Source organism: Rhododendron vialii, chromosome 4a (assembly GCF_030253575.1).
Source record: "Rhododendron vialii isolate Sample 1 chromosome 4a, ASM3025357v1".
In the NCBI taxonomy this organism is placed as follows: Eukaryota; Viridiplantae; Streptophyta; class Magnoliopsida; order Ericales; family Ericaceae; genus Rhododendron; species Rhododendron vialii.
In genome coordinates, this window is record NC_080560.1 from 3,964,476 (window position 1) to 3,991,785 (window position 27,310).

A 27,310-nucleotide genomic window follows, 5' to 3' on the forward strand; every position below is an offset into this window, starting at 1 on the left:
AGAGAGTGTTAATACACTTTTGAACGGCACGGAAAAATTTATTCTTCAACTTCAAAGTTTCAAACAATACCGGGAAAACTAGAAAAGTAAACGCTTTCAAAAGTTCCCTGAAATTGATCAGAATCATTAATGCCTAATTTCGGTTTTACGAGTTCAAGATCAAACGGCTCTCAGTTGAAATCTGATGTTAGTAATTTCGGCTGATTTTGGGCCTACTTTGTGTGGGGTCCAAGGGATCGATGGCAACCTGCGATGACACATGTTAGATTAGTCCGGATGGTCGGTCGGTTTGTTCTTCCCACAATCGATTAGGATTTGATTATTAGAGTCAGACCATAAGAATGTGTTAATTTTTTTGTGAACTCCGTGATTTCGGTATGTGCATTTTTGACCGAATCGAAGAGGAATTAATTGAGGTGACCGTAAGAGAGATACATGAGACTGCACATGAGCACCGGTAAAAAGGGTAATGGAGTAATGGTCCGCTCTAAACATCAACGCCGAGGTAGAATGGGCGTAACCTGCGCACCATCCCTAAAAATTGCACCATTTTATGCATATATTTATAAAGGAAAATTAATGTTTTACTCCATTCTTTTAAAACACTCTAAAAAACATCTCCTAGTGCATTTTGCAAATAAATTGACAATGCATTTTGTAAATAATAAAGTGCAAAAAATTATCATTTAGATTTATTATGATATTGGATTCAAACCTGCTTAATTTTTATATTCAAGATTGATGAATTTCCACATAGTGCACCCCACAAAATGCTTGCGATTTGAAAATAAAACAAACCAATTCTAGACATGGGTTTGTGATATGGTAACCATAGTACTTTTCATTTTGGACTTTGTTGCAAGTTATGGTAAAGTTATTACATAACTTGCTGGTCTAACGGTACTTTTTTTCTATCATCGCTTTGTCTATTTTTTAGTTCAAAAAAGCAATAACAGTCAATATTGTGAATTATTTTAGATTACTCGTATCTCCGGGTTACTATCTCTAGAATTTTAATCGTTGACCGTAATTGATACGATTTCATACGAAATAAGAGAAAAAAATTGAAGTTCGTGATAGTTCGCATTTACTACGACAATGGGAAAGCAAGACTCCATAACTACGGCTGGATTTGTTTTTAAATACGATAAGAATCGAATCTGTAACGACGATTTCATATCGCGTTCTTACGTAAATTTAACTTACCAAACTCGCTATAGAAACAATTTTACGTAATCTCATGCGAATTACATACCCTAAACTTTTTCCCTCCTAGCTAGGTTTGAATCAAATCTCCGAACCATGAATTCCTCCAACTTTGCCTTACAAAATTAACTACAAATGGCCTCTTTTTTTGTTTGTTTTCATGGAAAACACTATTTGATAACTATATTGTAGAAGTAAAATTTAAAGAGCCAATTACGGCAATGTGGCTCATCCTAGAGATGACCCCCTACTAATATTGGATTCTGAAATTCGACAATTTATTAATTTCAAACTTTATTTGCATAAGTTTAAATTATGGAAAACAAAGTTGAGAAAAGATTTTAAAAAATGAGAAAAACATAAAAAAGGAAAATAGACAGAGAAAAGTGAAACTTGTCTCGTGAAGCAGCAGGTGTGTCATGTGTGTGAATGGCAAAACCATAAAACAAAAAGAAAAAAGAAAAGAAAAACAGAACAGAACAGTTAAATAAAAAAGCTTTTTTCTGTTCTTCATTTTCTTCTCTCTCTCTCTCTCTCTCTCTCTCTCTCTCTTCCTTTGAGTCCCTTTCCCTCTGGTTCATCTCTCTCTGTAAAAAACCCCTCTCTCTCTCTCTCTCTCTCTCTCTCTCTCTCTCTCACATATTCATTCTTTGCTTCTCCCTTTTACATCACGAGATCCCCATCTCTCTCTCTCTATTTCCCTCTCTCTCTCTCTCTCTCTCTCTCTCTCTCTCTCTCTCTGTGTATATACACCATATATAAATACATATATCTGCAGATGTCTTCTAAAAAATCTCTCTCTTTCCATTTCTCCATCCATTCTACCACTTCCTGGTGGTCTTGCACCTTCAGCCGCACACATTGCTAATACAAGACCTGCAAAACAAAAAAAAAAAAAAATCTTTAGAGAGAGAAAGAGTAAAAAAACAGAGAGAGAGAGAGAAGTGAGCCCTCATTCATGCTCGAAAATGTCGGATTCGGATAAACCCATTTCGGACAAGAGGTCCAACAATCTCTCCAAACGGTTTCGTGACTCACTGATCTTCGACAACACCACCACTAACAAGAACAAGCCCGACTACAGAGACCTTGATCTGGGCTCTCCCGTCTCTCCATTACGGGTCAAACATCCGGGTCGACCCGCTCAAGGCGGGCTCACCACCACCAGCAGCAGCAGCTCGAGCTCGTCCGGATCCCTCTCCGGTCTCAATGGGCCCACCAAACCCTCTCCCAAGAGATCCGAATCGAGCCACTCCGGGGAGTTATCGGGCTCCGTCTCGAGCTCCCCTAGCCGCGGGTTCAAACCGGGCCACACCCGGTCCCATTCGGGGTCGGTTAATTCCCCGACCCTCAGCGTTCCTCCGACGGGCAATATATTGCCGGTCGGAAGCACGGTTTTAAAACCAGGAATAGCTAATAGTAATACCCGGAATCCGAAACAAGACGTTTTGGGCTCCGGGGCGGGCCATTACGGCCACGGGAGCATAATGCGGGGCGGCACCACCACTGCCGCCGCTAAATCTTGTGGCAGCAGTGGTGGTGGCGGGACAATGTTAAGTACGGACGCGGAGGAGGTGAAGAGGGCGGGGAATGAGGCGTACAGGGCTGGGAATTTGGCGGAGGCGTTGAGTTTGTACGAAAGAGCGGTTTCGATTTCGCCGGGGAATGCTACGTATAGGTTTAATAGGGCGGTGGCGTTGGCGGGCCTGCAGCGGTTGGCGGAGGCGGTGAAGGAGTGTGAGGAGGCAATTAGGCTGGATCCTGGGTATGTCAAGGCTCACCATCGGTTGGGGTTTATTTTCCTGCGGTGAGTATTGAAATGTTTCTGTTTTTTGTGAATTATTGAACTTAATTGATTGTGTAGGTCTTGGCTATAAGGGAATGGCACAAGATTTATGTTGCCGACCCCAATTGATTGAGAATGCTTGCGTTAGCTTGATTCATGTACCCGACCCCAATCGATTGGGAATGCTTAAGTTGGTTTGGTTTGTTTGTGTTTGTTAATTTGCCGTGCCGTAACCCAATAGTAGAGTTATGGGAAGTTTTGTGGGTTTATTTGAATTCCTTGTAATGTTTGGTTTGCATTGATCTTTCATTGTGCGTGAACTGGTTAGCTGATGTACTTCCTTTTTGGTGTTTCTCAGTTTCTATTTTTTCTGCTGCGATTTCACCACATTATTATCATTTTGAGTTGGATTAATGAATAGGCCTTTTGGGTCCCATTGGGATTGATAAGAATCATGATTCATGGATACCATTTTTGGATGTGTTGAGTATCTAAGATTCATGGGTTTGCCATAATTTTGCTTATTCGGTTTTTGGTGTACTAACCAAATTGTTCCACTTCCTGATTAGTTGCGAATTTTCACTTCTTTACTTCAAGTCTGAAGAGCATTCTAGTTTGATTGAGTTCGTATTCAAGTTAACTTGGTTGTTACTCCCAAGTCCTAATTCCTAAGGGAGGAGTTGCATTTTTATCTCTTTGAGGAAGTTCTTCTTCGACCTCCATTTGAATTTCCTGTGCTCTATTGTTTTGTCTTCAGTTGTTTTGCTTCTCTGGCATTATTTGTGCAGCAAAGTTCTAATTCCTGTTAGTGTCACAGGGTAGGGCAGGTTGAAAATGCCAAGACGCACATTTGTTTTCCGGGATGTCAACCAGATGCAAATGAGTTGCAAAAGTTGCAAGCAGTAGAAATGCATTTACGCAAATGCACAGATGCCCGGAGAATTGGTGACTGGAGAAGTGCAATGAGGGAAGGTGATGCTGCCATTGCTGCCGGAGCTGATGCTTCTCCTCAGGTGAGGCAATGCTGCAAATTTTCTTTCAGTGTGGTTATAGAGATAGATACGATAAAATGTACAAGACCGCTACATATACGCTGAAAAAATACAGAGAAGCTTGAACAATTTGGTTGGTCCTCACTGCACCTACGCAATTTCGTTTGGACTTCGTTGTGTTCATATCTTTTCTCAAAAGTACAGTTGTTGATTGAACTTTGGGAAATTGATTCACAGCTGCATACGTGTAAAGTAGAAGCCCTCTTGAAGCTCCACCAACTAGAAGACGCCAATTCAAGCCTATCAAACATTCCTCAATTTGAACCATCCACTCCCTCTTGTTCTAAGTCAAAGTTTTTCGGGATGCTCTCTGAAGCATACCTATTATTTGTCCAAGCCCAGATGGAGATGGCGTTTGGAAGGTGAGTTCATAATATCTTTGTTTCATTTGCTAATAGAACTTGTTGGATTATGAGGAAGAGTGAGGATAGATGATGGGTGTATTGCAGGTTCGAGAATGCAGTTATGGCTGCTGAGAAAGCGGGTCAGATTGACCCACGAAATGTTGAGATCTCAGTTCTGCTCAATAATGTGAGGCTGGTGTCAAGAGCTCGTGTGCGTGGGAATGATCTCTTCAAATCAGAAAGGTTCACTGAAGCTTGCTCTGCTTATGGAGAAGGCCTAAGGATTGACCCCTCGAATGCTATACTCTACGGCAACAGAGCGGCTTGTTGGTTTAAGCTTGGGCTTTGGGAGCGTTCGGTTGATGATTGCAACCAAGCTCTACGATTCCAGCCCAACTACACCAAAGCCCTTCTTAGAAGGGCTGCGTCAAGCAACAAGGTAAAACTGCATTGTACAAATTGCATATGAGCTATGTATGAAATACCTGTGTCAGATAAACCCTGATGTTTTTAGTTAGACATAAGCATATGTAGTATTCAAGTTTACTGCAGAACTACGGCAAATACTCTCTCATATTCTGAATGAAATGGTATGTGGCAACTTTACTAAAAATATAGTATGCAGTTTTGCTCTTCTCCCGTACTAGTTAAAGCAATATGCATGTTAATATTATTAGAGTGATATAACTTTGACATGTACCCGTATTTCACACCCATTCGCAAGTCTAGGTAACATAGTGAGTGATTTTTCAATTGATGTTAAAATGATGTGGATTTCAGCTTGAGCGGTGGGCGGAAGCCATGACAGATTATGAGGTCTTGAGGAGGGAACTGCCGAATGACACTGAGGTTGCAGAGTCTTTGTTCCATGCCCAAGTGGCATTGAAGAAATCTCGTGGGGAGGATGTTCACAATATGAAGTTCGGCGGGGAAGTGGAATCAGTATGGGGTCTTGAGCAGTTCAGGGCTGCAATATCTTCTCCTGGTATGTCATCCCACATTTTCCTTTTTAGTTCATTCCGTAAATTACTTCCAATGCCTTGAAACTTCAATTTCGAATTGCAGTTGCTTCTGTAGTCCATTTCAAAGCAGCAGCCAACCCGCAATGCAAGCAGATTTCTCCCTTCCTCGATGCACTTTGTTTACGGTACCCATCAATCAATTTTCTCAAGGTGAGTTGCTTACATCTCTAGTTGATTCTGGTTGCATCCAACATGAACTTTTATTTTTCCTGAGAAAAGGTATGGAAAAAAAAAAGCATTAACTCTTTGCATATGAAATATGAATAATAGGTGGATGTGGAGGAGACCCCGGCCGTTGCAATTGCTGAGAATGTAAGGATTGTACCAACGTTCAAGATTTACAAAAAGGGCAGCCGAGTAAAGGAAATGGTTTGTCCTAGGCCAGAAGTTTTGGAGTCCTCGGTGAGGCATTACAGTTTTTAGAAAACGACCATATCGTATATTACTGTTTTGTCGGCTGTTTTTCTTCCATCCTCTCCTTGTTGCACATCTTTTCCGCCCCACCATACTAAGACTAGAAGTTGTTTGTGACATAATTGAAGGTACTACACAATAACCTCTCGTTAGGAGCCAATGCCATTGGAACTGAGGGAGATAGATTAGTTCCTTATTGCGGTTTCTATTTATTCATTCATTTCTCATTGCTCTCTGTTCCCCTTCCATTTTCTTTCCTTTCCCCCCCATTCAAAGCTACTTTCTTCTTCACTTTCTGAAAGCCAGCCTTGTTCTAGCATCTCGACATTGCTCATCGAGGAAGAAGAAGAAACAGAGGGACATGTAAAATTCACCCAATCAACCTTTTTGGCGCTGTGAGAGAGAGATGGCCAGCCGGTTCCTAGACGAGGATGTACATGTAAGTTTAGTATTATGAATCCATGATGATATATATATATATACCGAACATTGGAAGTCATTTAGGGAGATCAGATGCTGTGGTGATGTTCATTGATTTTGTTGTATCTTGACCCAATTGCTTCATCAATAAAATTGTCAATTTTTTTGGCTTGAGAGATGCCTGTTTTTGACTTGTCTCCTGTCTTTATCTTCCTTTCCCTTCATTTGAACTCCAGCAAAGTTTCCTTTGAGCAGGGGCAGTGCATATCCACTGTAATTTGGACATGTTTATTAACATTGGTGATGGGAAAGTAGGAGTCTGATTTTGTACGAATGGGCAATCACATCTGTACCTGTGATTGGTCAAAAATGGTATAGTCCCCTGCTTTGAATAAGACCAACTCGCTTCGACGACCGTGCTCGTTCATTTTGAAGAGCTCGTCGTGGCATACTACCAAACGTATCAAAAATTATGTCGATTGGAAATCATTCAGCACATGATCGGAATGTGAATGAGTTCTGATCCAGCTTGTCAACTCATTCTATTTCAAGGTAAATGTTGTGAAAATTATATATATCGATATTCGATTCCCATAGTTTCCATCAACCATTCTCTCCCCAGGAATTGCCCCGGACCCAAAAAAAGTCACAGACTGTATATTTTTGAAAGCCATTGCATACGGAGAATAAATTAAAATGCAATCATAAACGAGTTTCGATCATCAAATTGGGGTTTCGGAAAGGGCGCACGAAAGGCCAAAACTTGAGAGACCGGAGACAATCCGAACCACTTAACCAATCATAAAAAGTGTGTTGTTCGTATAGTGCAATCACTAGTATTAGGAAGGGGTTGCTATGAGCAAAACACAACAGGGTGCAATCTCACCGTCCAAAAGTATTTTGAACGATCCGACTTTTAAAAGAACTAAACTCTTCCACTAGAAGAGTTTTTTTAAAATCCAAACCATTAATTGTTGAGACGGACGATGAGATGGAGCACAGCCGCACGCTGTTGTGTTCGCTCACAGCCCCTCCCCACTTACTCCATTAATGTCCGGTGAGCCAGTATGTATCTTGCGGGAAGGTTGGCTAAAGTACATAAGTTCTTAATGGATGGTCGGTACCCTTTTTAAGTGGGTAGTTTGGTGGTTGAAAATACCATTCATTGCCTTTTGTTTTTTGTGCAAGTGGAATGTTCCAAAAGGGAGGAAATAATAATAAGAGAGAAAAACCCTAACTAAACCCACTGTTTGATTTTGTTCAGTTAAAAGTATTAAGTTAATACTAAAAGGAGATTGACATAACATAACACCTAACTAAGCTGGATTATATATTTCACTAGAGAGCAATGGGCCTTTCTAAACCCTCCATTTTGGACTTGACTTTGAGACAAAACCACCTTCTTCTTCTTTTTGAAAGGCAATTTTTTTTTATTAATCTCTGAAATTAATACAAAGATTAAAAACTAAAAAGAACAAAAATTGATAACATTATATTCCTAACTTGAGACCTAACATAGTAACAAAGCTAAGAATAATCATATGTTCACTCGATACCAAAATCCATTGTTAGTAAGAAGCCAACCAAGGATATATCTTTTGGAACAAGCCCACACCTATAATAGACCATAAAATGCCCAAAGGCCGTGCGGGACATGAGGATATTTGAAATCTCTAAAAATTTGAATTCTTGAAAATATTGTAAAAGGCTGGTCCTGTTCGATTTTGGTTCTGAATGAGGTTTTTGAGAGTAATGAGTGGAGAGAAATAGAGAAAACTTGAGACCTTATTTGGAGAATTTTGAGACCCCAAAATGAAATTATTACCAAAACTCGAAATTATTACGAATTTTGAGTAGGGTTTCTATATGTTTTGTTATCACATGTTAGCATTTAATTTTGCTTCCTCCCACAAAAAAAGAAAAGAAAAATTGAAAAAAGAATACAAAGAAAGGTCCAAAACCTTTGCTGTTGGTGCTACCTTGCGCCTGATGATCAGTCCCCCCATCCTGCCGTCCTGTCAGCTGAAGGCGACTTGCGTACCGTTGCAATTAAATCTCCTTTTGGAATCATTTGGAAAAGATAATTTCATACGTTTTTTTTTTGTTTAATTTTTGGCAACTAATGTATCCGAATTAGCTTACACGCATCTCGACTCCTCTTAGAGAACCAATCTCACCATCCACTTGCAGTATGGGTACTACTACTACTGCATCACATCGCGTTCAACATACAATATATAAATTTTGAGGTCTCAAAATTCCTGGGCACAATGTCTGATAAATTTTCTCGATCTCTCCCTCTTAACTCATTACTCTAAAAAATCTCCCTCAAAATTTAGACCGAACATGGCCGAGTAATTTTTTTTGGTCCACTCCGATTCAGTTTGGGTCAAGGATCGTTCATTTGATAGAGCTCGTTGAGTATATATTTTATGTGTAATAATTTAGCTTTGATCAAATGTCGATAAGTACATATACAAAACATATTTGTACAAGTAAAATGAGATGACTAAAAAACTAATGTGAAACTTAAATAGCCCATTTTACCCTTGTACAAATTTATTTTATTTATGTACCTATCGTTCAATTAACGTAATTTTTACGTAAATAACGTACTGGATGAGCTCTATAGAATGAACAATTCTGATAATTGTTGTCCGATCTGAACGGGACTTGATTGGACAAAAAAATACAAGAAGTCTGTCCCATGCTTACATAAGTACTTCCTCCGTTCCGATTTGTTTATCCACTTTTTGATTTTTGTGTGTCCCAAAATGTTTGTCAATTTGACTTCTAATTGAATCAGTTTTTTCTTTTTGTCATTTTTGTAGTGGAATAAAGTAATTTTTTAAAAAAAATTGAGAGTAAATGTGAAAAGTTGTATCTTTTTAGTTACAATCATTGTGCTCTTTAAAAAAATTAGATTTTTAAAATTGCACAAATAAATTGAAACGTAAGGAGTAGTACACGTATATGTGTGGCTAGGGACGTAGATCTAAGTACAAATGTACGGAATAGATAAAAGTGGAGTTCTTTTAAACTGGTAGGTGTAGCTTGTGATTATTCGCTGCTCCTCGTGCTTCGGTCCGTCTCCATCATTAGTGTGAGTGCTACAAGTTTTGTAATGGAGCTTGTAGCAACGGGTAGTGAAAAACAAAAATTCCAACGAGACGATTTGCAGAGAATCATGTAGAGAAAAATGCGTTTGGCCTTATTTTGGGTCTCGAAAAAATTTAGAAAAATATTCATAAATTTTTGAATATTATTTTATGGGGCCCTATAAAAAATTAGGTCCAGCGGATATCGGTAAGTATTACTTTTGGATTCGTAGGGGTGAAACTGCTTATCGATATCCGCTCAGTTTCGCCCCTACGAATCCAAAAGTAATATTTACCGATATCCGCTGAACCTAATTTTTTACAGGGCCCCATAAAATAATATTCAAAAATTTATGGATATTTTTCTAAATTTTTTCGGGACCCGAAATTGGACCAAACGCGTTTTTCTCTGCGCGGTTCTCTGTAGATTTTTCTCTACGGATAGCAGGACTGAGTGAAAAACGATGATAGAGTAACCACGTGACGGTCGATAGTCGTTCATTAACATGGCATTCGTCGTCGTCACACCGTATATACATTGTCGTGGTGGTGAAATAAAAATAGAAAAAATTAAACCCGCTGAAAGATCGGTCAAAAAAAATGGATTTTTCTGGAGGCCAGGTTTTGTTCTATTTAAAAATGGATTTTTCCGGAGGCCAGGTTTGGTTCAATTTTAAATTTTTTCTTTAAGAAATTAGATCTAACTCGATTTTGACTTTTGTCCAATTGAAACCGTTTTAAATTGTACAGATCAAAACTGAATTTTACTACTGCTATCTAACAAGGAGTCGAGGCCAACTTGTGCACGACATGATTAATCTTGCGACTTTGATTTTAATGACCGGACAAACTTCAAGTAATCCCAAAATTTGCATGTTTGATTTTCGTGAGTATTGAACGGCATACTTTTGGAGAGTAAATTTTTTTATTGCTACGTCATAGAACTCGACCAAATCCCTATGAACCTAGGGGCAAAGTTACTTGTTATAGGGTTGGGGTCGGTGTCACCCCAACCCCAGTTTCAAGCCAATTTTTTTTTTAATAAGGTATAATTCGATTAAGCGCCTACGGTAATCAGCCAAAATACACTTTAGATAACTATGTAAAAGTTTTTTTTTTAAATGATCGGTTTGGATAACACAAGGATAAAAGTATGGCAAGAATGATAGTTCTCTACCTTTTTTTCTTTCTTCAGTGGTAAGAAGTTCTTGTGCTTTGTCTATTGGTTGGACTTTGCAGCTGCAATTGGCCCAATTAATTGGGTTCTTTTTTAACCCCAGACTGCGCTTTTGGCCCAATACCCAAAACCTTGTTTTTGAAATAGTGGCCTAATTAAGCCCAGTTGAGATTGCTGGCCCAATATGAGAAAAATCAGAAGAACGGGCCGAATTGGATAAACCAAACCAACCCAAAGATAGTTTCCTTTATATCGATTTTGTATGGAGAGTGTCTCAAAACTAGGAGAAATTTTCGGGTGCCGAGCGGGTACCACATGGCGGTACTCGTCGGCGATTCCAGCCGTCCGATTTATATATATATATATATATATATATATTTGATAAGTCAAACAACGTCCGATTTATATTTATTCCCTTTGTCTCCCCTCATTCGACCACTCTTTCTTATCTTTTTCTTTCTCTAAAATCCGGACCATCTAAAACACGTTTGAACGGCTGTGATCGCAGATGGGGTACATGTGTGTGGTACCCACCTGGTGCCCAAAATCTTCTCCAAAACTAGGCTTCACTTAATAATAGTAACATTTAAGCCAAAATAAATGTTAGTAACTAAATTTAAAAAATCCACAAAGTACAACGCATGGTATTTCGACGGCTTTTAATGAAACTTGTGAAATAATAATATAATTTTAACTACAAGGTAAAATGCCTGCAGTAAAGAAAAAGTAAGTGTTATTAATACCAAATCTTTCCTTTCTTGAAATTTGATCGCATAATCAAGTTAGACCAATTTTCCAATCAAGTTTACACTTGGCTTATATATACATACATCATTATGCTACAAAATGCATAACAAAACGTATACATACTAAATTGAATCACCTCGATCTTGAAAATTCTTTAGAGTGATACATCATTATGCTACAAAACCCACACGCATAACAAAGCGTATACTTACTAAACTAAATCACCTCGATCTTGAGAATTCTTTAGAGTGAGAAACAAAAAAGAATTTGAGAGAGAGAGAGATGGGTACAGGAAAGAGGAAGATAGAGATAAGGAGGAGGGAGAAAGAAGAGCAAAGAATGGTCACGTTCTCAAAGACGAAAGGGTCTCTTCAAGAAAGCCCACGAGCTCCACTACCACACGGGAGCCGACATCGCCGTTGTCACTTTCTCTCTGGCCGGCCGCTTGTACACCCACGGCAAGCCCTCCTTCGATCCTACCATTGATTCTACCATTGAAGTAAGAAAAATCTACCGTTCATCAAATTAATAACAAACCTAGTTTAATTAATACAAAATCTTTCCATTCTGGGAATTTCCTGATCTCACGGCCTTGGAGCGTCATGCCCGGAATCAAGTTTAGAAACTAATAACACTTCCCATATATATATACACACACATACACACACATCATTACTACGAAACCCAAATGCAAAACAAAGCGTACTTACTAACTCACCCGCCCCATTCTTGAGAATTCTTTAGAGAGAGAGAGAGAGAGAGAAAGAGAGATGGGTATTGGAAGGAAGAGATAGAGATAAAGAGGAGGGAGAAAGAAGAGCAAAGAATGGTGCAAGGGCGGAACCAGAAATTGATTCTACCCTGAGCTAACCCAAAACCAGTGTTTTCAATTATATAGATCGTATCGGGATACGTATCGCATATCTTAAGATACGTTTGTTGGAAGAGTAGAAATTTCTATTGTTCAGTTGAACAAGATTTTTGAAAAAGAGTGGGAAATTAGACACTTGAACTCAACCTTTTTCTTTGCGTTGATACAAAATAGCTAGAACTCATCCTTATTTATAGTACTCCAAGGAAGACTTTAATACAAAGATATAGATAATTCTAGAATTACACATGACTAATTCTCACAAAAAATCTAGATATTTCACAAGTATATTCTAGAGTTTCTAAAGCTAGATATTTTAGAGTTCCTAAAATCTAGATACCATTTATATTTTCTTCAATAATATCTTCTATCTTTGGGTTTTATCGATTGGACTTGTTTGGACTTAATTTTCTTGTGTCAAATTCTAAATTTAGTTTATGCTTCAACAATGTTAATCATAATTAATAGACAATTAAAAAGTAGACACACCTAATACCACCAATAAATTATGCTTACATTTAAAATAAAAATTAAGATGTAAAATTTCAAGTCTCTCAATTGGGACATATTACATTAAGGTTTTCTATACCCTTTGTTAGGGAAAGAAAAGTCAAGCAAAATACAATCAAAGTATGGTTCTTTCTTCTATATAAGCCATACATTGAGGTTGGATGTCTATCAAATGGTTTGAAAAATTCTATAATTAGATCAAACGGTTTAGATGAATGCATTCGGGGTTCCGCTTCTTGAAATAAGGTTCGACTTTTTTCCAATAAAAAATATACGTACCAAATTAGGATACGCGTATAAATCGTAGGATATGTAGTCGTATAGTGTAATTTCTATATAAAAAGGACACAGGGTGGGATACATATCGTTCTCCGAATGAGACGATACAAATCGTAGGATACATGTCATGTGTTGTAGGTATTTAACAATTATTGGCAAAATAGTGTATATAATATGCATACGGGCAATCTCTAATAAATAAGGTTTGTAATCCAATCCATGCACCGTGCGTATGGCTAGTATCATCATACCATTAACCTTGCATATTGTGAACTAGTGCTTGCCCGTGCTTGAAGGTACGGCTTGAACGCTCAATTAAAATTCTACCGTATATGAGTTTTACTTTAATAACAAATTTGATCAATATAGATTGTGTCGATTACCATATATATCAATTAAAGTTCTGCTTCCATAACAAATAAAATTAGTCCAAAATAATCCTTTTAGATAAGTAAGTGTTTTTGGAAATTGATCTTAGCCGTTGGTAATGGATGATCTAGATTTATAGAAACTCTTAACACTTGCTAACCATAAGATTTAGAAATGAAGGGTCTAGATTTATAACTACGTATATAAGATTCAAAAACTGAGCTCCGTTATTATATAGAATGTTCAGATTGTAACGAGTGTGAACATTGGATATTTATTTCTTAGGAGTTATTATAGTGGTGTCTTTAAATGCATAATATGAAAAAGTCGCTCCCGTAAAAATTCTTGGACATCTACAAATCTCAAAAAATGCTTCAGATTTTTTGTTGTTATTATATTATAATTTAAACCTAAAATAATAAGATTGTAAGAACCAAAAATTTAAAATTTAAGCACACCAGCCAACGATCAATGAGAAATTCAAGAATTTTAATAGTAGCATGTTTACCTTGTTGGAGACCAGGATAATATTCTAGCTTCATTAAGAGTGACAGACTCTAAGATTGAAGAATGAAAACCCAATTTTTTGGTTTAGCATAAACCCTAGATGTCAGTCATTTGCCCGATTTGGGAGATGGTGGCTTAATGAACCCAATTTGATTGACATCTTGACCAATGGGTAGTTTGAAGTCGCTTTTTAGGGCTTTTCCTGTGGCATCCGAATCAAAATATTGAGCACCATGAGATTTCATAAAATTCCTTGAGTCAATTTAACTAAGTTTTCAACTCTGAACAATTAACAAGAACCCCTGCCCTTGACGGTAGTAGAAATGGAGAGTACGAGAGAGAAAGTAGAAAGAAAGAAGTAGGAAAGAGGGAGAGAAAATAGGTTGGTGGAATGAGTTGGACAAAAAAAAAAATTGAATTGAGCAAAACTTGTACATGTAGTTTTTTTTTTCTTCTCAAAATGACCTAGGCTATAGCCTACCTTAGCCCTCAAGTAGTACTTCCGCCCTTGGAATGGTGACATTCTCTAAGAGACGAAAGGGTCTCTTCAAGAAAGCCCACGAGCTCCACTGCCTCACGGGAACCGACATCGCCGTCGTCGCATTCTCTCCGGCCGGCCACCCGTTTACTCACGGCGAGCCCTCCTTTGAATCTACCATCGACAAGTATTTCGACATGGAGGGGAAATAAACTACTAATAACGGTACTGGTGGTGATCATGAGTGTAACAAGACCAAGCTGATGGTCAGGTCATGGTTGGAGGGCATAAAAGTGGAAGCTTGTGAGAGTGTTGATGATCTTGTTTTGGTGAAGAATGTGGCGGAGGAGATTAGGAACAAGATTTTGTTTCGAGCCATGGAAGTTGATGAGGATTTTGTTCGGTCTTTGCTGGCTTAATCTCGGTGTTTTGTTGTTAGTGAGTCGTTAGTCGTTGCTGAGTTATTGGTTAGGGTTCTTAATTAAAGTTGTTCATCTTTCTTGAACTCCAGAATACACTAGTATATTACTACTATTATAAGTACAGCTATAGCCAACTGGTTCGATGGATTTGATCTGTTTGTACCCAAAAATTACTTGGTAGGGATTTCGTACCGACCGGCCGTGCCGGGCCGTCTCCGGCCACCGGACGGCCGATCCGAGCCGTCCAAAAATTCTATAAAAAAAAACCGAGGGGGCTTGCGTGAAAATCAACGGCATCCGAGGTGTGTAGGGTGCTTAATCCGAACACCCATTTTTCGTGTATATACACGTATATACATATAAACACAAAAAAGGGTGCTCGGATCAAGCACCCTACACACCTCGGATGCCGTTAATTCCCGCGTAGGGCCCCCTCGGTTTTTTTTTTTAGAATTTTTGGACGGCTCGGATCGGCTGTTCGGTAGCCGGAGATAGCCTGGCGCGGCCGGTCGATACAAAATCCCTACACACGGTCGATACCGCAATCATTTTCGGTTCATTATTGGTTTCATATCTGCTGATATCTAGGGAGAGAGAGAGAGAGAGAGAGAGTGATTCTAATATTTAATTGAGCCGTGCTAGAGGTACAGCAAAACTGGTACAAACAGCTTACATAGATCCGTTTTGGACCAGTTTCGGGTTTCGCAAAGATGATCGGATCCGCTTATTTTGTTCAAAATTTAATTTTTAGGATCCCTGTAAAAAATCATTTCAATCCAATATCGGTAAGAGCGTTTACGAATCACCCAACTTTGCTTCAGAATTTGGGCAAATTCTGAAGCAAAGTTGGGTGATTCATAAACGCCCTTGCAGATATCGGATTGAGATGATTTTTCATAGGGACCCTAAAAATTAAATTTTGAACAAAATGAGCGGATCCGATCATTTTTACGGGACCCGAAACAGGTCCAAAACGGATCTGTGTAAGCTGTTTGTACCAATTTTGCTGTACTCATATCATTTCTGTATCAGTAATGCTACACGCACAGCAAATGTGCACAGATTTTGTGCACAGATTTTTTGTGGGGCCCACTACGGGTCCCACACAAATAATTGGAACCGTTTATTAAATGTAAAACATTTTTTCAATGGCTCCCGCAAAAAATCAGCTCAATCCGATACTCATAGATGCTTGATTCAATCATTTAACTTTTCATTCGAATCTCAGGATAATGAAAAGTTAAATGATTGAATCAAACACTTATAGATATCGGATTGAGCTGATTTTTTGCGGGGGCCTTTGAAAAAATGTTTTACATTTAAAGAACGGCTCGGATTATTTGTGTAGAACCCGTAATGGACCCCACAAAAAATCTGTGCACAAAATCCGTGCACATTTGCTGTGCGTGTAGCATTACTGTTTCTGTATTTAATTGGAGAGAGATTGATCTGTTTGTCGTTAATATTTGGTTTCATCTGTGCAACTCCGGATCCCGTGTACCAGTCTGTACATCGTCAGTGCACACATCCGTCGTTGCCCAGTGCGCGCACACATCCGTCGTTGCCCAGTGCGCGCACACACCCGTCAGTGCCCTTGGCATTTTCGACCATTTATGTAGCCTTTCGAATTCATCATCTTATGCATGTATGTACATATATCCATCAATTATGGGAACACTAACAGCCATACAAATGGACAAATAGCTTTAAATAGAGTACATTGTAATTAAAGGGTTTATCAAAGAATCAAGGGCTTATAAAAAAAATTCAAGAGGAAGATAGAAAACAAATGTGTCCGACAAATAAAGAGTTGTATACTTGAATAGCATAAATTTTGCAATGCATAAAAATAAGACCGTCGTGAACTAAATAACTACAAAAACTAGACTCGTAAAGTTGTTCAAAACCAACTACTCCTACTAATTACATATAACGCTCATATGTTCATGCCATTTTTAAAGAACTAAGCTAGTTGACCCCCGACTCGTAATCAACTCAAACAAACCAATATCAAACACATTATCAATTAACTTAGTGCGAGTAAAATGGACCGGACACTTGAGTAAAAAATACAACATCAAAACTTGTTAAATTGCCACAACCAAGCCTGAACCAAGCATACCTTGGATTTTCCAGATCTTCACCAGTTATTCAAGCCCAATTAATTTAACTGCACTAACCCCAACCTCCCAGGGAATAATTCCTAATTGCATGGTTAAGAAAGCATGCTTAATTATCTTATTATACAATTTAATTAGGCGGAATTAAGCTTTGAGAATAGTCAACTCCAACCAGCCTTTCCAAATTTCCATTTAATTTCCTGCGTCAACAAGATACATTACACCTTCTGCTGTTGCAGGGAGAACCTAACCTCAACGACTTCATCAAGCACCACTTGCATATAGCCGGGTCCATTCTTTTGCTGCAGGGTTGATCAAGAGAAATGAAACCCAGTTAGGAGGGCATATATTTTTTAGTAGGGCTCATAAACGAACCAATTAAGCTACTCGATTCCGAGCTCGTATTCGCTCGTTTGAATCGGTTCAGTACAAAACAACTAAACCTAGTTTGAATATTCTTTTGAAGCTCGTTAAACTATCAAACCAAGCTACAACTCAACTTGTTCAGCTTATGACAATTTAAAATTTCAAGCCACTCGGGATCGAGCTCGATTAACCTCAAATGAGATTGACTTATCTCATAAACAAGCCAAGCTTGAACACGTTTTGAAGCTCGCTTGTTAACTTACAAATCAAACTTGAACAATGGCTTGTTTGACTCATTTATCGATCCTATTTTTCAAAAGAACTATCCATCCCTGCCAAGGGTCACAATCCCTTTCTCAACATGACCAAAAAGAGCTACGACGAGAATGTTTTTACAAAGGTACCTGTTTCGACGGCTTCAGCTTCATTTGTTTTCCAATGCTTTGCAATGTTCTCAGAAAGTGGATCGTCTGGGTTTGGAGCACTCAAAAGTGCTTGAATGCTGAAAGCCAAACCGTCGGACATACCAACATCAGTTTGATTTATCAGCGAGCAATACAATGACACAACTTTCTGAAGTCTGAACTCCAAAACTATGAATATTTCCAAAACTATGAATATTTTGTTGGTTTTTATCTGGAATAATTAATAGTGTCATTTGCAAGCGAGACGTATCAGTATTGGACCATGTTCGCATTGGATCATGTTTGCATAGCATCAGTTCAGGAGGGAACTAATTTTAAAACAGGTAAGGTGAAGGGTTTTTAATTACTAGAGGATCAAAGGACCATATTACGGTTATTACCTCAAGAGTACAGTTCTAATTTGAAGAGCAGGACTCCATTTATCCTTGAGAATATCGAGGCATATCCTCCCAAGCTGCATTCAAAGGAAGATAGATTGTTTAAGAGGGAATAAACTTCAAATCTGAAACCTTAGAAGATAGTCAGGGAATGGGCATATCAAACCTTATCAATGTTAGGATGGTAGATTTTGGTGAGAAATCGAACCTGTTACAAGATGATTATGTCAGTCAAAATCTCCCAAACTAACCAAATCTCAATGACCAATCAACAAGAAGAGAAGGAAAAAAAAACTTCAATGCATACAAAGCAATCAAAAATTTCATCAATATGACTTGATGCACAATTATTCCACCAATAACACTACAAATGCACAAGCCTCAATGGGAAAAAAGCACAACAGCCTAATGCTCAGGGAAGAACAAATGTCGCAAAGATCATGAAATAAGGCGATAATACACGTGCAGGACAATAAGAAGGCTGATATGCAGGGCAACCAGCAGAACGGCAAGTACAATTAAGTGAACATTGTAACGAAACAGACAATCACCAGTTTAGGACAAAAGAAGACCAACTCAGATGAATGAATACCAATAGCACAAGTACTGCAAAGAGAATTCTAGTTGAAGGAGCGACAAGTACCATAAAGACATAACAAAAGGAAATAGAAATGCAGACATAACTCCAACCTCGACAATAGGAATAAGGCCCTTTAAAAATCAGCTTACTTCCTGTAGGAGGCAAATTCACTAAACGTCACATCACATGACTCACATGAACCATTAAACTAGACGTCATGGAAATCCAGCCAACACAAAAAGAAGAAGAAGCAATGATTTAGGGACATAACACAGCCTAAATATACCATGAATAGGGTGCACGTGAAAACAACAATATCAAATTGGTTGTCCAAAATATGAACATGGCACGAACTGTGTAAGTCATAAAAATATCAAACCAATGTTTAGGTGATTCCATTTCTGAATGCCAACAAAAAAATAAGGCTCTGTTTGTTTAGCTGAAAATATTTTCCTGCAAATTGTTTTCGGACTTTCTTGTGCTTCGTTGCACATAACAGGGGCAAAACACAATTTCCAGCCAACCAGCAAAAATAACTTTAGGATTTGATTTTTGCAACTCATTTGACCACTTGTGCTCGTGCAACGACTGTGCACCCTTCGCAGCAAAGGAAGGACAACAGCTCTGGCTTGAAGCAGCGTCCATCTTCCTTTTCCCTACTCAAGAAACTCTTCCTGCCTTACCCAACCTCTATGTTCCCTTCCACATTCTCTATGGCATCACACTGTGGACCACTTTAGTAAGAACTAAGAAGGCAATCAATTTGAAGGAGACACTGAAAACTGGGAGTTATATAGCTTAATATACATTGTTGGGCTCATTTCCTAATAGTTTAAGCTTTTGGGACTATTGGTAACTTAACATGATATCAGAGCTCTGGTTAAGAGGTCTAGGGTTCAAGTCGCTCTGTGTTCATTTGTTCCCCGTTTGCATTTTGCTTCTCTCCTTCGTATCCTGTTCTGCTCTATTTATGGAAATTTGCATCTCCACGAGTAAGACGGGATTGCACATGAGGGAGGGTGTTAGATAACTTGATATACATTGTTGGGCCCATTTCCTAATAGCTTAAGCTTTCGGGACTATTGGTAACTAAACACTGGGTACCAAACAGAGACCCTTTGATTTATGCAATGCAGTAAACAGCCACCAGATTTTAATGCAGCACCAAATTAGCAAATGAAACTGTCAGAAATTATTCAATTGAAAAAGTACCTTGGGAGCAGCCATTGGGTATTCTTCAGGCAAAAATAATTCTAACTTGAAAACCCCTCCTACACATTACACAAAGCAAGAAAAACTCATTCCATTACATGTAAAAATAATGACCACAAGAAGAAAGGATAACATGGAATTCTAAGACTGAAAACCTCATCCCACATAAACATTGTCGAAGGCAAAGCATTTGTCCCTATAAATCACACCACTCCTCGTGCTGTGACTAAGGACATCTATTCAACGTTTTTTCACAAAAAACAATTGCGAGAATGGGTATAAAAATTAATGAAGTGAAATAGCTCACCATGCAAACCATTAAAGAACAAGCATTTAGAAGTTAACTTGAAAAGGTAAGAGGCTAATTCTAATCTGTTTTCCCTTTCCTAATTCTGATTCTAATCTGTTTAGGACTTTATTAGAAGTTAAATACCAATCTAACCAAAAAATGGATGTGTATTTGCTGATTTTTTCACCCTTTTTTGTCCAGGGTTTATGTTTTAGTGATGAAACACCTTTACCTTGTTATCATGTGTAAGACTTAGCTTATGCTAATTGTAGTACACACATGGTGTGTATGAACAATGAGAGCAGTGATTGGATTTTTTTTCTGTATAACCACCGTTTTCTAACATAATCATTTTTTATCCGCCAACAATTTATTCTGTACCTTATAAATGACCATTTGTCTTCTCACCAAGCTGTGCAAAGCTTATTCGAGAAACAATAAACAATTTATTCTGTACCTGAGGCTCTTTTGGCCGCAAGAAGTTTTCAAAATGATTGAAAATCACAATTTTGTTTGCAAGGAAACACAATCCATGGCATAACAGATACTAGCATAAATATCAAGCTTACTTGAGTCAAGTTATGTTCTCACTCGACCACCAGAATAACATCAGAAACAGAAAATTCCCAAAAAAAAGAAGAGGCTTTCCCCACAGTTTTCTCAATAACGAATGGAGCAACCATTGGTCCATTACTCCATTAGTAGGAGAAGTGCAAGTTTAAACATATGAACGAACAACGAGATCGAACTCATTGTTATCACCACTGACAAAAACATTAGCATAACATCATTAGCAAAAGCTTAAAATAGAGTGCTGTAGAGCATACCTTCGTAGGGAGACTGTGAAGGACCAAGAATCATGACGTTAAAATACCGCATATTTTCTTCCGAAGGCGATGCACTTATTCCCGGTGCTGTACCAACACACAACAAGAAGTCACCAACTGGCTTAGGTTTCAACCGCACAACATATCTCATAATGAAAACCATGCTTGCATTTTCCAATCTACAATGTACGTCAATAGTTCTCTCTCCACATACGACTTAAAAACGAGGGCTCGGTTCAAAATTACAACACATTTAGCAATCCAAAATAGTTTCTCACTCATCAGTCATCACAATATAATTAACAATCCAACATAGTTTCTCACTCATCACACATACACTCAAAAACACCCCAGCATTCAGATTCTGATATTCAAACCAAAACAAACATTATCGAGAACTATACAACCAGATATACGCACAGTATTTTTCAGATAACTCAATCGTTCGGGGCACCCTGACTAATCTTAGCGAACGGGCACAATTAAAGACAGCAGTCATATATATTCATTCATATCTAGAGAAAGGGATGAACAGTTTTACCAGGTTCGCTAAGGAGACGCTGAGTTTCCTGTCAGATCACAAACAAAAAAAGAAACAAGTCGCTCAAAACAAAGCAAAATTCACGAAAATCGAAGCGGAAAGAACAAGAGAAATCGAGTGAATTCGCGCAGGGATCGAGAGATTATTGAAGGCGAAGACCGAGTTGATCAGTACCTTGATAATTCTACGAGGTAGATTGCTGTTTGCCATTGAGGAAAGCTCGATTGAGGACTACGCTAATACTAAAATGGGCTGATTGAAAAAGAAAGTAGAGAGAGAGAGAGAGAGAGAGAGAAGCTGATGGAGAGACTTTTCGTTCGTTCCAATTTTTGGATGTTGCGGTTCTAATTTCTCGTCTCTCATTATTAGGAGATATTTTCCGGTGCCTGGGGTACAACGTGATATTCGTTTTACACATCCGAACTGTCCGATACGATTTTAGATGACTTGTATTTGGAGGAAAAAAAAATGAGAGAGAAAGAGAAGGGGTGAGCGGAGAGAGATGATTTCAATTTGAGTCATCCAAAAGTACATCGGACTTATTCGAACTGGTCGGGAGTGCCAAGTAGGCATCACCTGAGATATACCCGCTCGACACTGAAAAATTTCTCTTATTAGTATTTTTTTTCCTTTCTGAAACTGTATACTATCCAAGGTGGCAACGTTCCGAATTCCGTACCAGCTAAAAAGGGGTTGTTTTTCAAAATATTTAGGTAAAAGTGCTAAAATTTTACTTTTATGATTCCTTTCGTTAAGACAAATCAATACCCAAAAAAATTTGGCACAAAACTAACAAATGCGAAAAAAATTCAAATAAGGACAAATTTTTTAGATTTAAGTTAAGTCTAAAAGGACGGAGGGGACCTTTTTTTTTCAAGAACTCCGCGTTTCTGTAGTCAATTGTAGAGAATGTTGTGCGGTTCAATCTGAATCGTTCATTTTGAAAATCAATGGTTCAAATTTATTGAATTTATTACTGGTAAAAGTCTTTTATTAACGGTAAAAGACTGAAAATAAATTTGAACCATTAATAACAGTATCCAACGGTTACGATCGTTTGGACTGCACCTCTGACATCACTTGGACCGCACCTATGGGACGTACACGTACTGGTGAGATACTGACTACTCTTTGGTTTGTTGTCCCTGGTAATTTTTTGAATTACAAAATTTAGCATAAAACAAACATTTAGTTAAAAGAAAAATAAAATTCAAAATACTCCGATACCATCCGGTATTTTAGGTGTTATGGAATTACAGCACTGGGATACCAAATTTGATCAAACGGTACATATGGGGCGGTACACGAGATTTAACTCCCTGAAATTGTCTGCGCAAGTGCGGGAACTTATTTAAAAGTATCTTAATTACTAAAATTCACGATAGTGAAGATTGAAAACGCAAGCGTAGAGTAAGGGCCCGTTCGGACAAATAAGCAACAGTGGCTTATTTTTTGTCTTTATTCAAATTTTTTTCGTATCACTTGGCTTATTGTCATTTTTTAAGAGATTATTGCATTCTCACGACAAAAGGAATCTAAAAAGTAAAAAATTTTGACCGAAATCTAATTTTTTTTGAATAAATGCGAAAAAATTGGCTTATTGATTTACTTTCGTCTTTATTCAAAAAAAATTGAATTTCGGTCAAATTTTTTTACTTTTTAGATTCCTCTTGTCGTGAGGATGCAACAATCTCCAAAAAAATGACAATAAGCCAAGTGATACAAAAAAAATTTGAATAAAGACAAAAAATAAGCCATTTTGACTTATTTGTCCGAACACCCCCTAATCAATAAAGATCGAAAGTCAGAGTGAATGGTAGTACTAATGAAGAATAATGTGATTAAGGTCTAGACTGGACTGTGCTGTTGATAGGTCAACCACTGAGGCACTCAAGAATCTGAGATAGACAATTCTCTCCCCTAACTCACATTATGTGTATGTTTGAGCGCGACATAAGAGTGCGATTCCGCTCACCCAAAAGTGACGGAATATTAAGAGTCATATTTTGATGAACAAAATTGTACAATACTATGTTCAAATTAATATGTAAGAAGATTATGTAAAAGTCCATCTTAATCAGATATAGATAAGTGAGTGCCCGTTCCAGAACGTAAAATAAGTATTTATTTTTTAAGAAGGCAATTTCAAGTTCAAAAATAATATGTTTACGCAAATAATTTTCCTACCAATATGGATCTTGTTTAATAGATCTCATCAAGATTTTTAATACGGTGCAAACAAAATTTAAAAATTATTTTTCATTTGCATTATTTTTGAATTTGAAAATGTGAAATAAGCTGCTTATTTTTTAAGAAGATTTCTGGAACGGGGGTTTAACAATCTTATGTATTTTTGATGCTTCACAATTTTTAAACCCAGGAGTTGGAGTTTTGGATGAAGCACTTATAGATTTGCTCCATTTACCTGAATTTTCTAAAATGAGGATGACAAAAAATTGTTATCAAGAGTAGGAGCGTGAACATAAAAACGTCTTTTAAAAACTTCTAAAAAACATATAGAACTTTTGAAGGATTTGGTCGGAAAAAAAAAAAAAAAACACTCTCCACATGTGATTGTAATAATATCTCTAATAGGATCTTAAAAAAAAAAAAATTAACAGTGTGTTAAATTTTAAAATGTACCATATTAAAAGTGGAACCCATTTTAGTATATGTTTAGGAATATCGTGCAAAAGATTAAATTAAGTCTTTTTTCGTACTGCGTTATTTCTTGAGTTATCCCTTGATCATTGTAATATCATTTTTCTATAATTATAGATATGTGACATTTATCTATATCTATTATATAGATACCATAAAAAAATAAATTTCTAATTGCTCAATAAAAATTGGTTAACAAATAGATGAGACGAAGCCAATGTATTCCCATTATCTGAATGAAGCAAATTAAAGATGCATGGTTACCTCTCCCCTTTTTTTTCCTTTTTAATTGTTTCAGATTAACACAACTTTTGCTTTCTGCATATGGGATTCGGAAACCGTGGATGCACTACAGGGTTGTAGTGCATCATCCAAGCCAAATGATTTTAAAAAGCCCATCGATATTCTTGAGAAGTGTCATTTTAATTTTAGCGTCCTTTGCCTTTTACATACGAATACGCTTCAATGAACAAAAAAACAAAGAATTACAAATCGCGAAATCTATTTATGGAATAAAGTTCCATATAAAGTAATCCCAAATGTCTCAAACAGCTGAATGTAGAACTTTGTCTTTCTCACACCAATATTTTCAAATATCTCAGTAACAGAGGTTACAAATTAACTCGAGAGGAGGATTAACTATTAAGCCAATGTACTATCGGCAACCGATCGGACGGATTTTGAAGCCCAGCAGTGATGTCCCTTTCGATCTTCTTCTTCGTCGCTCAAACCTGTGGGATGAAACCCATCGCGTCGAGCACATCATGACATTCCGGATAGGCATTCTTGTTCACGAATCCGATGGGGTTCACGAAGCGGGAGTTGGTGATGATGCCGCTGTCTCTAGCGAGGTTGACCCTGTTGCTGGCTATTGCGGGCACGATTTCCCTGCATTCCGGTATGGGGCTAGACACGACCCGCACCTTTTTTTTTTTCATCGCAAAGAAAGTAACATTTCATTAGTAAAACAACTTGAATGAAGACGATACAAATCCTAGTTGCCAAGGTAACCCAAATTTCACCCCCTATGTGTATGTCCCTGCACCAATGTATTATTATAGCACACTATAAATCATAATTCTTCACCCTCACCTCGCATATGTCGTTCTGGTGATCTTTGTCGATGTAAATGGCGTAGTACCCGCCATCGTCGGATTTCTGAGCCTTCGTGAGAGTCACTGTCCCGTTTTCACGATCTCTGCATTGCAGTTCCACATCAGCTTCTGCAAGCAACAAAAGATTCGAGGTCCGATGTGAGTCGAAGAACTTTACGCTAGTACCAAATTTTCATACAAGGATTTTGTACATAACTAGTATTAAACAAAATTTGTTTGCTTCCTTGTGTTCGAGCACATATGAACATGTATATTTATCTAAGTAGCAAAACGATAACTATCGCATTTGAGTATCATTTGAGTATCATATGATTCGTCGCTGAGGCTTTTGCGTAAAATGATTTAATTGATGGGCCATGCCCACTTTTGTACCAATGGCGCTGCTACACACAAGATGGAACGGAAAAGACGATACACGACCGTAACATTGTTGTTATAAAATATACGTACGTCCGATTTTCCCGCCGACGCCGGTGTAGAACAAGACCCGGCATCCGTCACAATAGACCAAGCCTTCGACGGAGAACGATCCATCAGCGGCGGCGACGGCCAAGAAGCAGAGGGCAGAGGCGACGAGAGCAATAGCCTTTGCCATTTTTATTCTTGGGATTTATTGGTTTGTATTGGTGTGTGCTATTGGAATGAGGGGTTGGTCCCTTTATATATGCCTAGGGGGTGAGAAATTTTGGGAGGGAAATGTGGCCAGCGGTTAGATTTGTGTGGTGAATCCTTTATTTCTCCATAGATTTGCGAGGTATGGTATGAGGAGAGAGAGATTGTGTTCAACATTTTGCTATTCTTGACAAGGTGGATAGGACATGGCATTCTTTCGATCCAACTATAGGGGGTCGGTGTTGTCGCTACATTTGGATCGTCCGTCTCGGCAATCAATGGTTTGCAGTATTCTTTTCTATAAGAGTTTTTTTAAATTCGGACAATCTAAAACACTTTTGAACGGTTGAGATTAGGAACAACAGGCTCCTCGAGTTGCTTTCGATAATTGATCAGTAGGGAGACTTCTTCAACATTTGCTTCCCCCCTTTTTTAGATTGCAGATGACACATTCAACACTCATCAATTACAACAAAAAATTACCGGTACTATAATTAGGGGTAGCAAATTGAACTCAAATCCATAAATAAACCCAAACCCACCCACCGAAAAACGGTTTGTATTGCAACAGGGTTCGTGATAAGTCAACTATGATTTGTCTACGTTGAGAGTAGATCCATATTCAAGCATAAACTTAGGCTGGAAAAAAAATGGGAACATGAACAAGCCGTTTGAAATGAAGTTTAAAATTTTAGTCGTCGTTAATTTCATATAATTTTGAGGTTTTGAACGGTTCAGATTGCCGTTTAAGGTTTTGAATGGGGCAAAAAGGCGGAAATTATGATGGAATATGGTGAGTTTATGTACGGAGGCTTAAATTTATTTTTAATGGCCCGTGCCCTGGCGGCTGTTACATTACATTAGCGGACTAAAGTAACAATAATCTGCACATGGACGTGGTTTTTTAGCCCATTTTTAGTGTATTAGGAAAAAATTCAAAAAAAAACAAATTATTCGTATCACCATATACATGCAGTGGCGGATATGTAAGAGCGGGAGACTCATTGAACAGTTATTGACTTCGCACATGAGGATAGAGGGTTTTTTTTTTTTTTGCAAATCAAGTGTCCGGGCGGGCCAAGAGGAATGAGATTTTTGTTCATCATTTTGCTAGTATTTTTGTTCATCATTTCCATTTTAAAGAAGGAAATTCCACCAGCAAGGATTAGGATATGAAATTGACTCATCTAGTTTTGGTTTAAGTTGGAAGATACGGTAGGATTGAATTTTGTTGCCACTTTGATCATAATATCCCGAGCCCATCAAGCTCTTCAAATTTTGGACCAAATTACATTTTAAAAACCTACTTTATTACTTTAGCTACTTATTTTTAAAATGTCTACTGCATCATCAGGCTCTCTATATTAAAACTCTTCCATTAAAAATTGTTTACTCTCACTCTTTTCTCAATTAAATATTTTTTGCCAAAAGCCCTATTTGGGGCACAACAAATTGATATTTTTGCGGGACCCATTATCGGTCC

At 37.9% G+C, this 27,310-nt stretch overlaps 4 protein-coding genes across 4 annotated transcripts; 2 read left to right on the top strand and 2 right to left on the bottom strand.

Annotated features, from left to right (window-relative positions):
- The first annotated feature begins 1,718 nt into the window (after positions 1 to 1,718).
- LOC131323392 (TPR repeat-containing thioredoxin TTL1-like) lies at positions 1,719 to 6,418 on the top strand. Its single transcript, XM_058355161.1, has 7 exons — positions 1,719 to 3,013; positions 3,810 to 4,005; positions 4,222 to 4,406; positions 4,494 to 4,827; positions 5,169 to 5,373; positions 5,454 to 5,560; positions 5,681 to 6,418. Exons 1-7 carry the CDS (start codon positions 2,175 to 2,177, stop codon positions 5,831 to 5,833), a joined length of 2,019 nt encoding a protein of 672 aa, XP_058211144.1. The 5' UTR covers positions 1,719 to 2,174; the 3' UTR covers positions 5,834 to 6,418.
- Positions 6,419 to 14,315: 7,897 nt separating this feature from the next.
- Positions 14,316 to 14,699, top strand: LOC131323560 (agamous-like MADS-box protein AGL61). Its single transcript, XM_058355413.1, has 2 exons — positions 14,316 to 14,467; positions 14,552 to 14,699. The coding sequence occupies exons 1-2, from the start codon at positions 14,316 to 14,318 to the stop codon at positions 14,697 to 14,699; spliced, it is 300 nt and encodes a 99-aa protein (XP_058211396.1).
- Positions 14,700 to 16,710: 2,011 nt separating this feature from the next.
- LOC131323393 (ubiquitin-conjugating enzyme E2 36) lies at positions 16,711 to 21,785 on the bottom strand. Its single transcript, XM_058355162.1, has 8 exons — positions 21,614 to 21,785; positions 21,440 to 21,467; positions 20,899 to 20,985; positions 19,783 to 19,841; positions 18,157 to 18,198; positions 17,994 to 18,067; positions 17,593 to 17,690; positions 16,711 to 17,124 (listed from the first exon to the last, which is right to left on the bottom strand). The coding sequence occupies exons 1-8, from the start codon at positions 21,647 to 21,649 to the stop codon at positions 17,087 to 17,089; spliced, it is 462 nt and encodes a 153-aa protein (XP_058211145.1). The 5' UTR covers positions 21,650 to 21,785; the 3' UTR covers positions 16,711 to 17,086.
- Positions 21,786 to 24,585: 2,800 nt separating this feature from the next.
- On the bottom strand, positions 24,586 to 25,855 carry LOC131323394 (olee1-like protein). Its single transcript, XM_058355163.1, has 3 exons — positions 25,666 to 25,855; positions 25,193 to 25,323; positions 24,586 to 25,023 (listed from the first exon to the last, which is right to left on the bottom strand). Exons 1-3 carry the CDS (start codon positions 25,808 to 25,810, stop codon positions 24,826 to 24,828), a joined length of 474 nt encoding a protein of 157 aa, XP_058211146.1. The 5' UTR covers positions 25,811 to 25,855; the 3' UTR covers positions 24,586 to 24,825.
- Positions 25,856 to 27,310: the final 1,455 nt, after the last annotated feature.

Coding starts and splice junctions, on each gene's coding strand:
- LOC131323392 (XM_058355161.1), top strand. CDS start 2,175: ATGTCGGATTCGGATAAACCCATTTCGGACAAGAGGTCCAACAATCTC. Junction 3,014..3,809: donor TTGGGGTTTATTTTCCTGCG/GTGAGTATTGAA, acceptor TTAGTGTCACAG/GGTAGGGCAGGTTGAAAATG. Junction 4,006..4,221: donor GAGCTGATGCTTCTCCTCAG/GTGAGGCAATGC, acceptor ATTGATTCACAG/CTGCATACGTGTAAAGTAGA.
- LOC131323560 (XM_058355413.1), top strand. CDS start 14,316: ATGGTGACATTCTCTAAGAGACGAAAGGGTCTCTTCAAGAAAGCCCAC. Junction 14,468..14,551: donor TTTGAATCTACCATCGACAA/GTATTTCGACAT, acceptor GCTGATGGTCAG/GTCATGGTTGGAGGGCATAA.
- LOC131323394 (XM_058355163.1), bottom strand. CDS start 25,810: ATGGCAAAGGCTATTGCTCTCGTCGCCTCTGCCCTCTGCTTCTTGGCC. Junction 25,324..25,665: donor CGTCGGCGGGAAAATCGGAC/GTACGTATATTT, acceptor TGTTGCTTGCAG/AAGCTGATGTGGAACTGCAA. Junction 25,024..25,192: donor ACCAGAACGACATATGCGAG/GTGAGGGTGAAG, acceptor AAAAAAAAAAAG/GTGCGGGTCGTGTCTAGCCC.
- LOC131323393 (XM_058355162.1), bottom strand. CDS start 21,649: ATGGCAAACAGCAATCTACCTCGTAGAATTATCAAG. Junction 17,691..17,993: donor ATTAGAACTGTACTCTTGAG/GTAATAACCGTA, acceptor TTTGGCTTTCAG/CATTCAAGCACTTTTGAGTG. Junction 17,125..17,592: donor AGCTGAAGCCGTCGAAACAG/GTACCTTTGTAA, acceptor TCAACCCTGCAG/CAAAAGAATGGACCCGGCTA.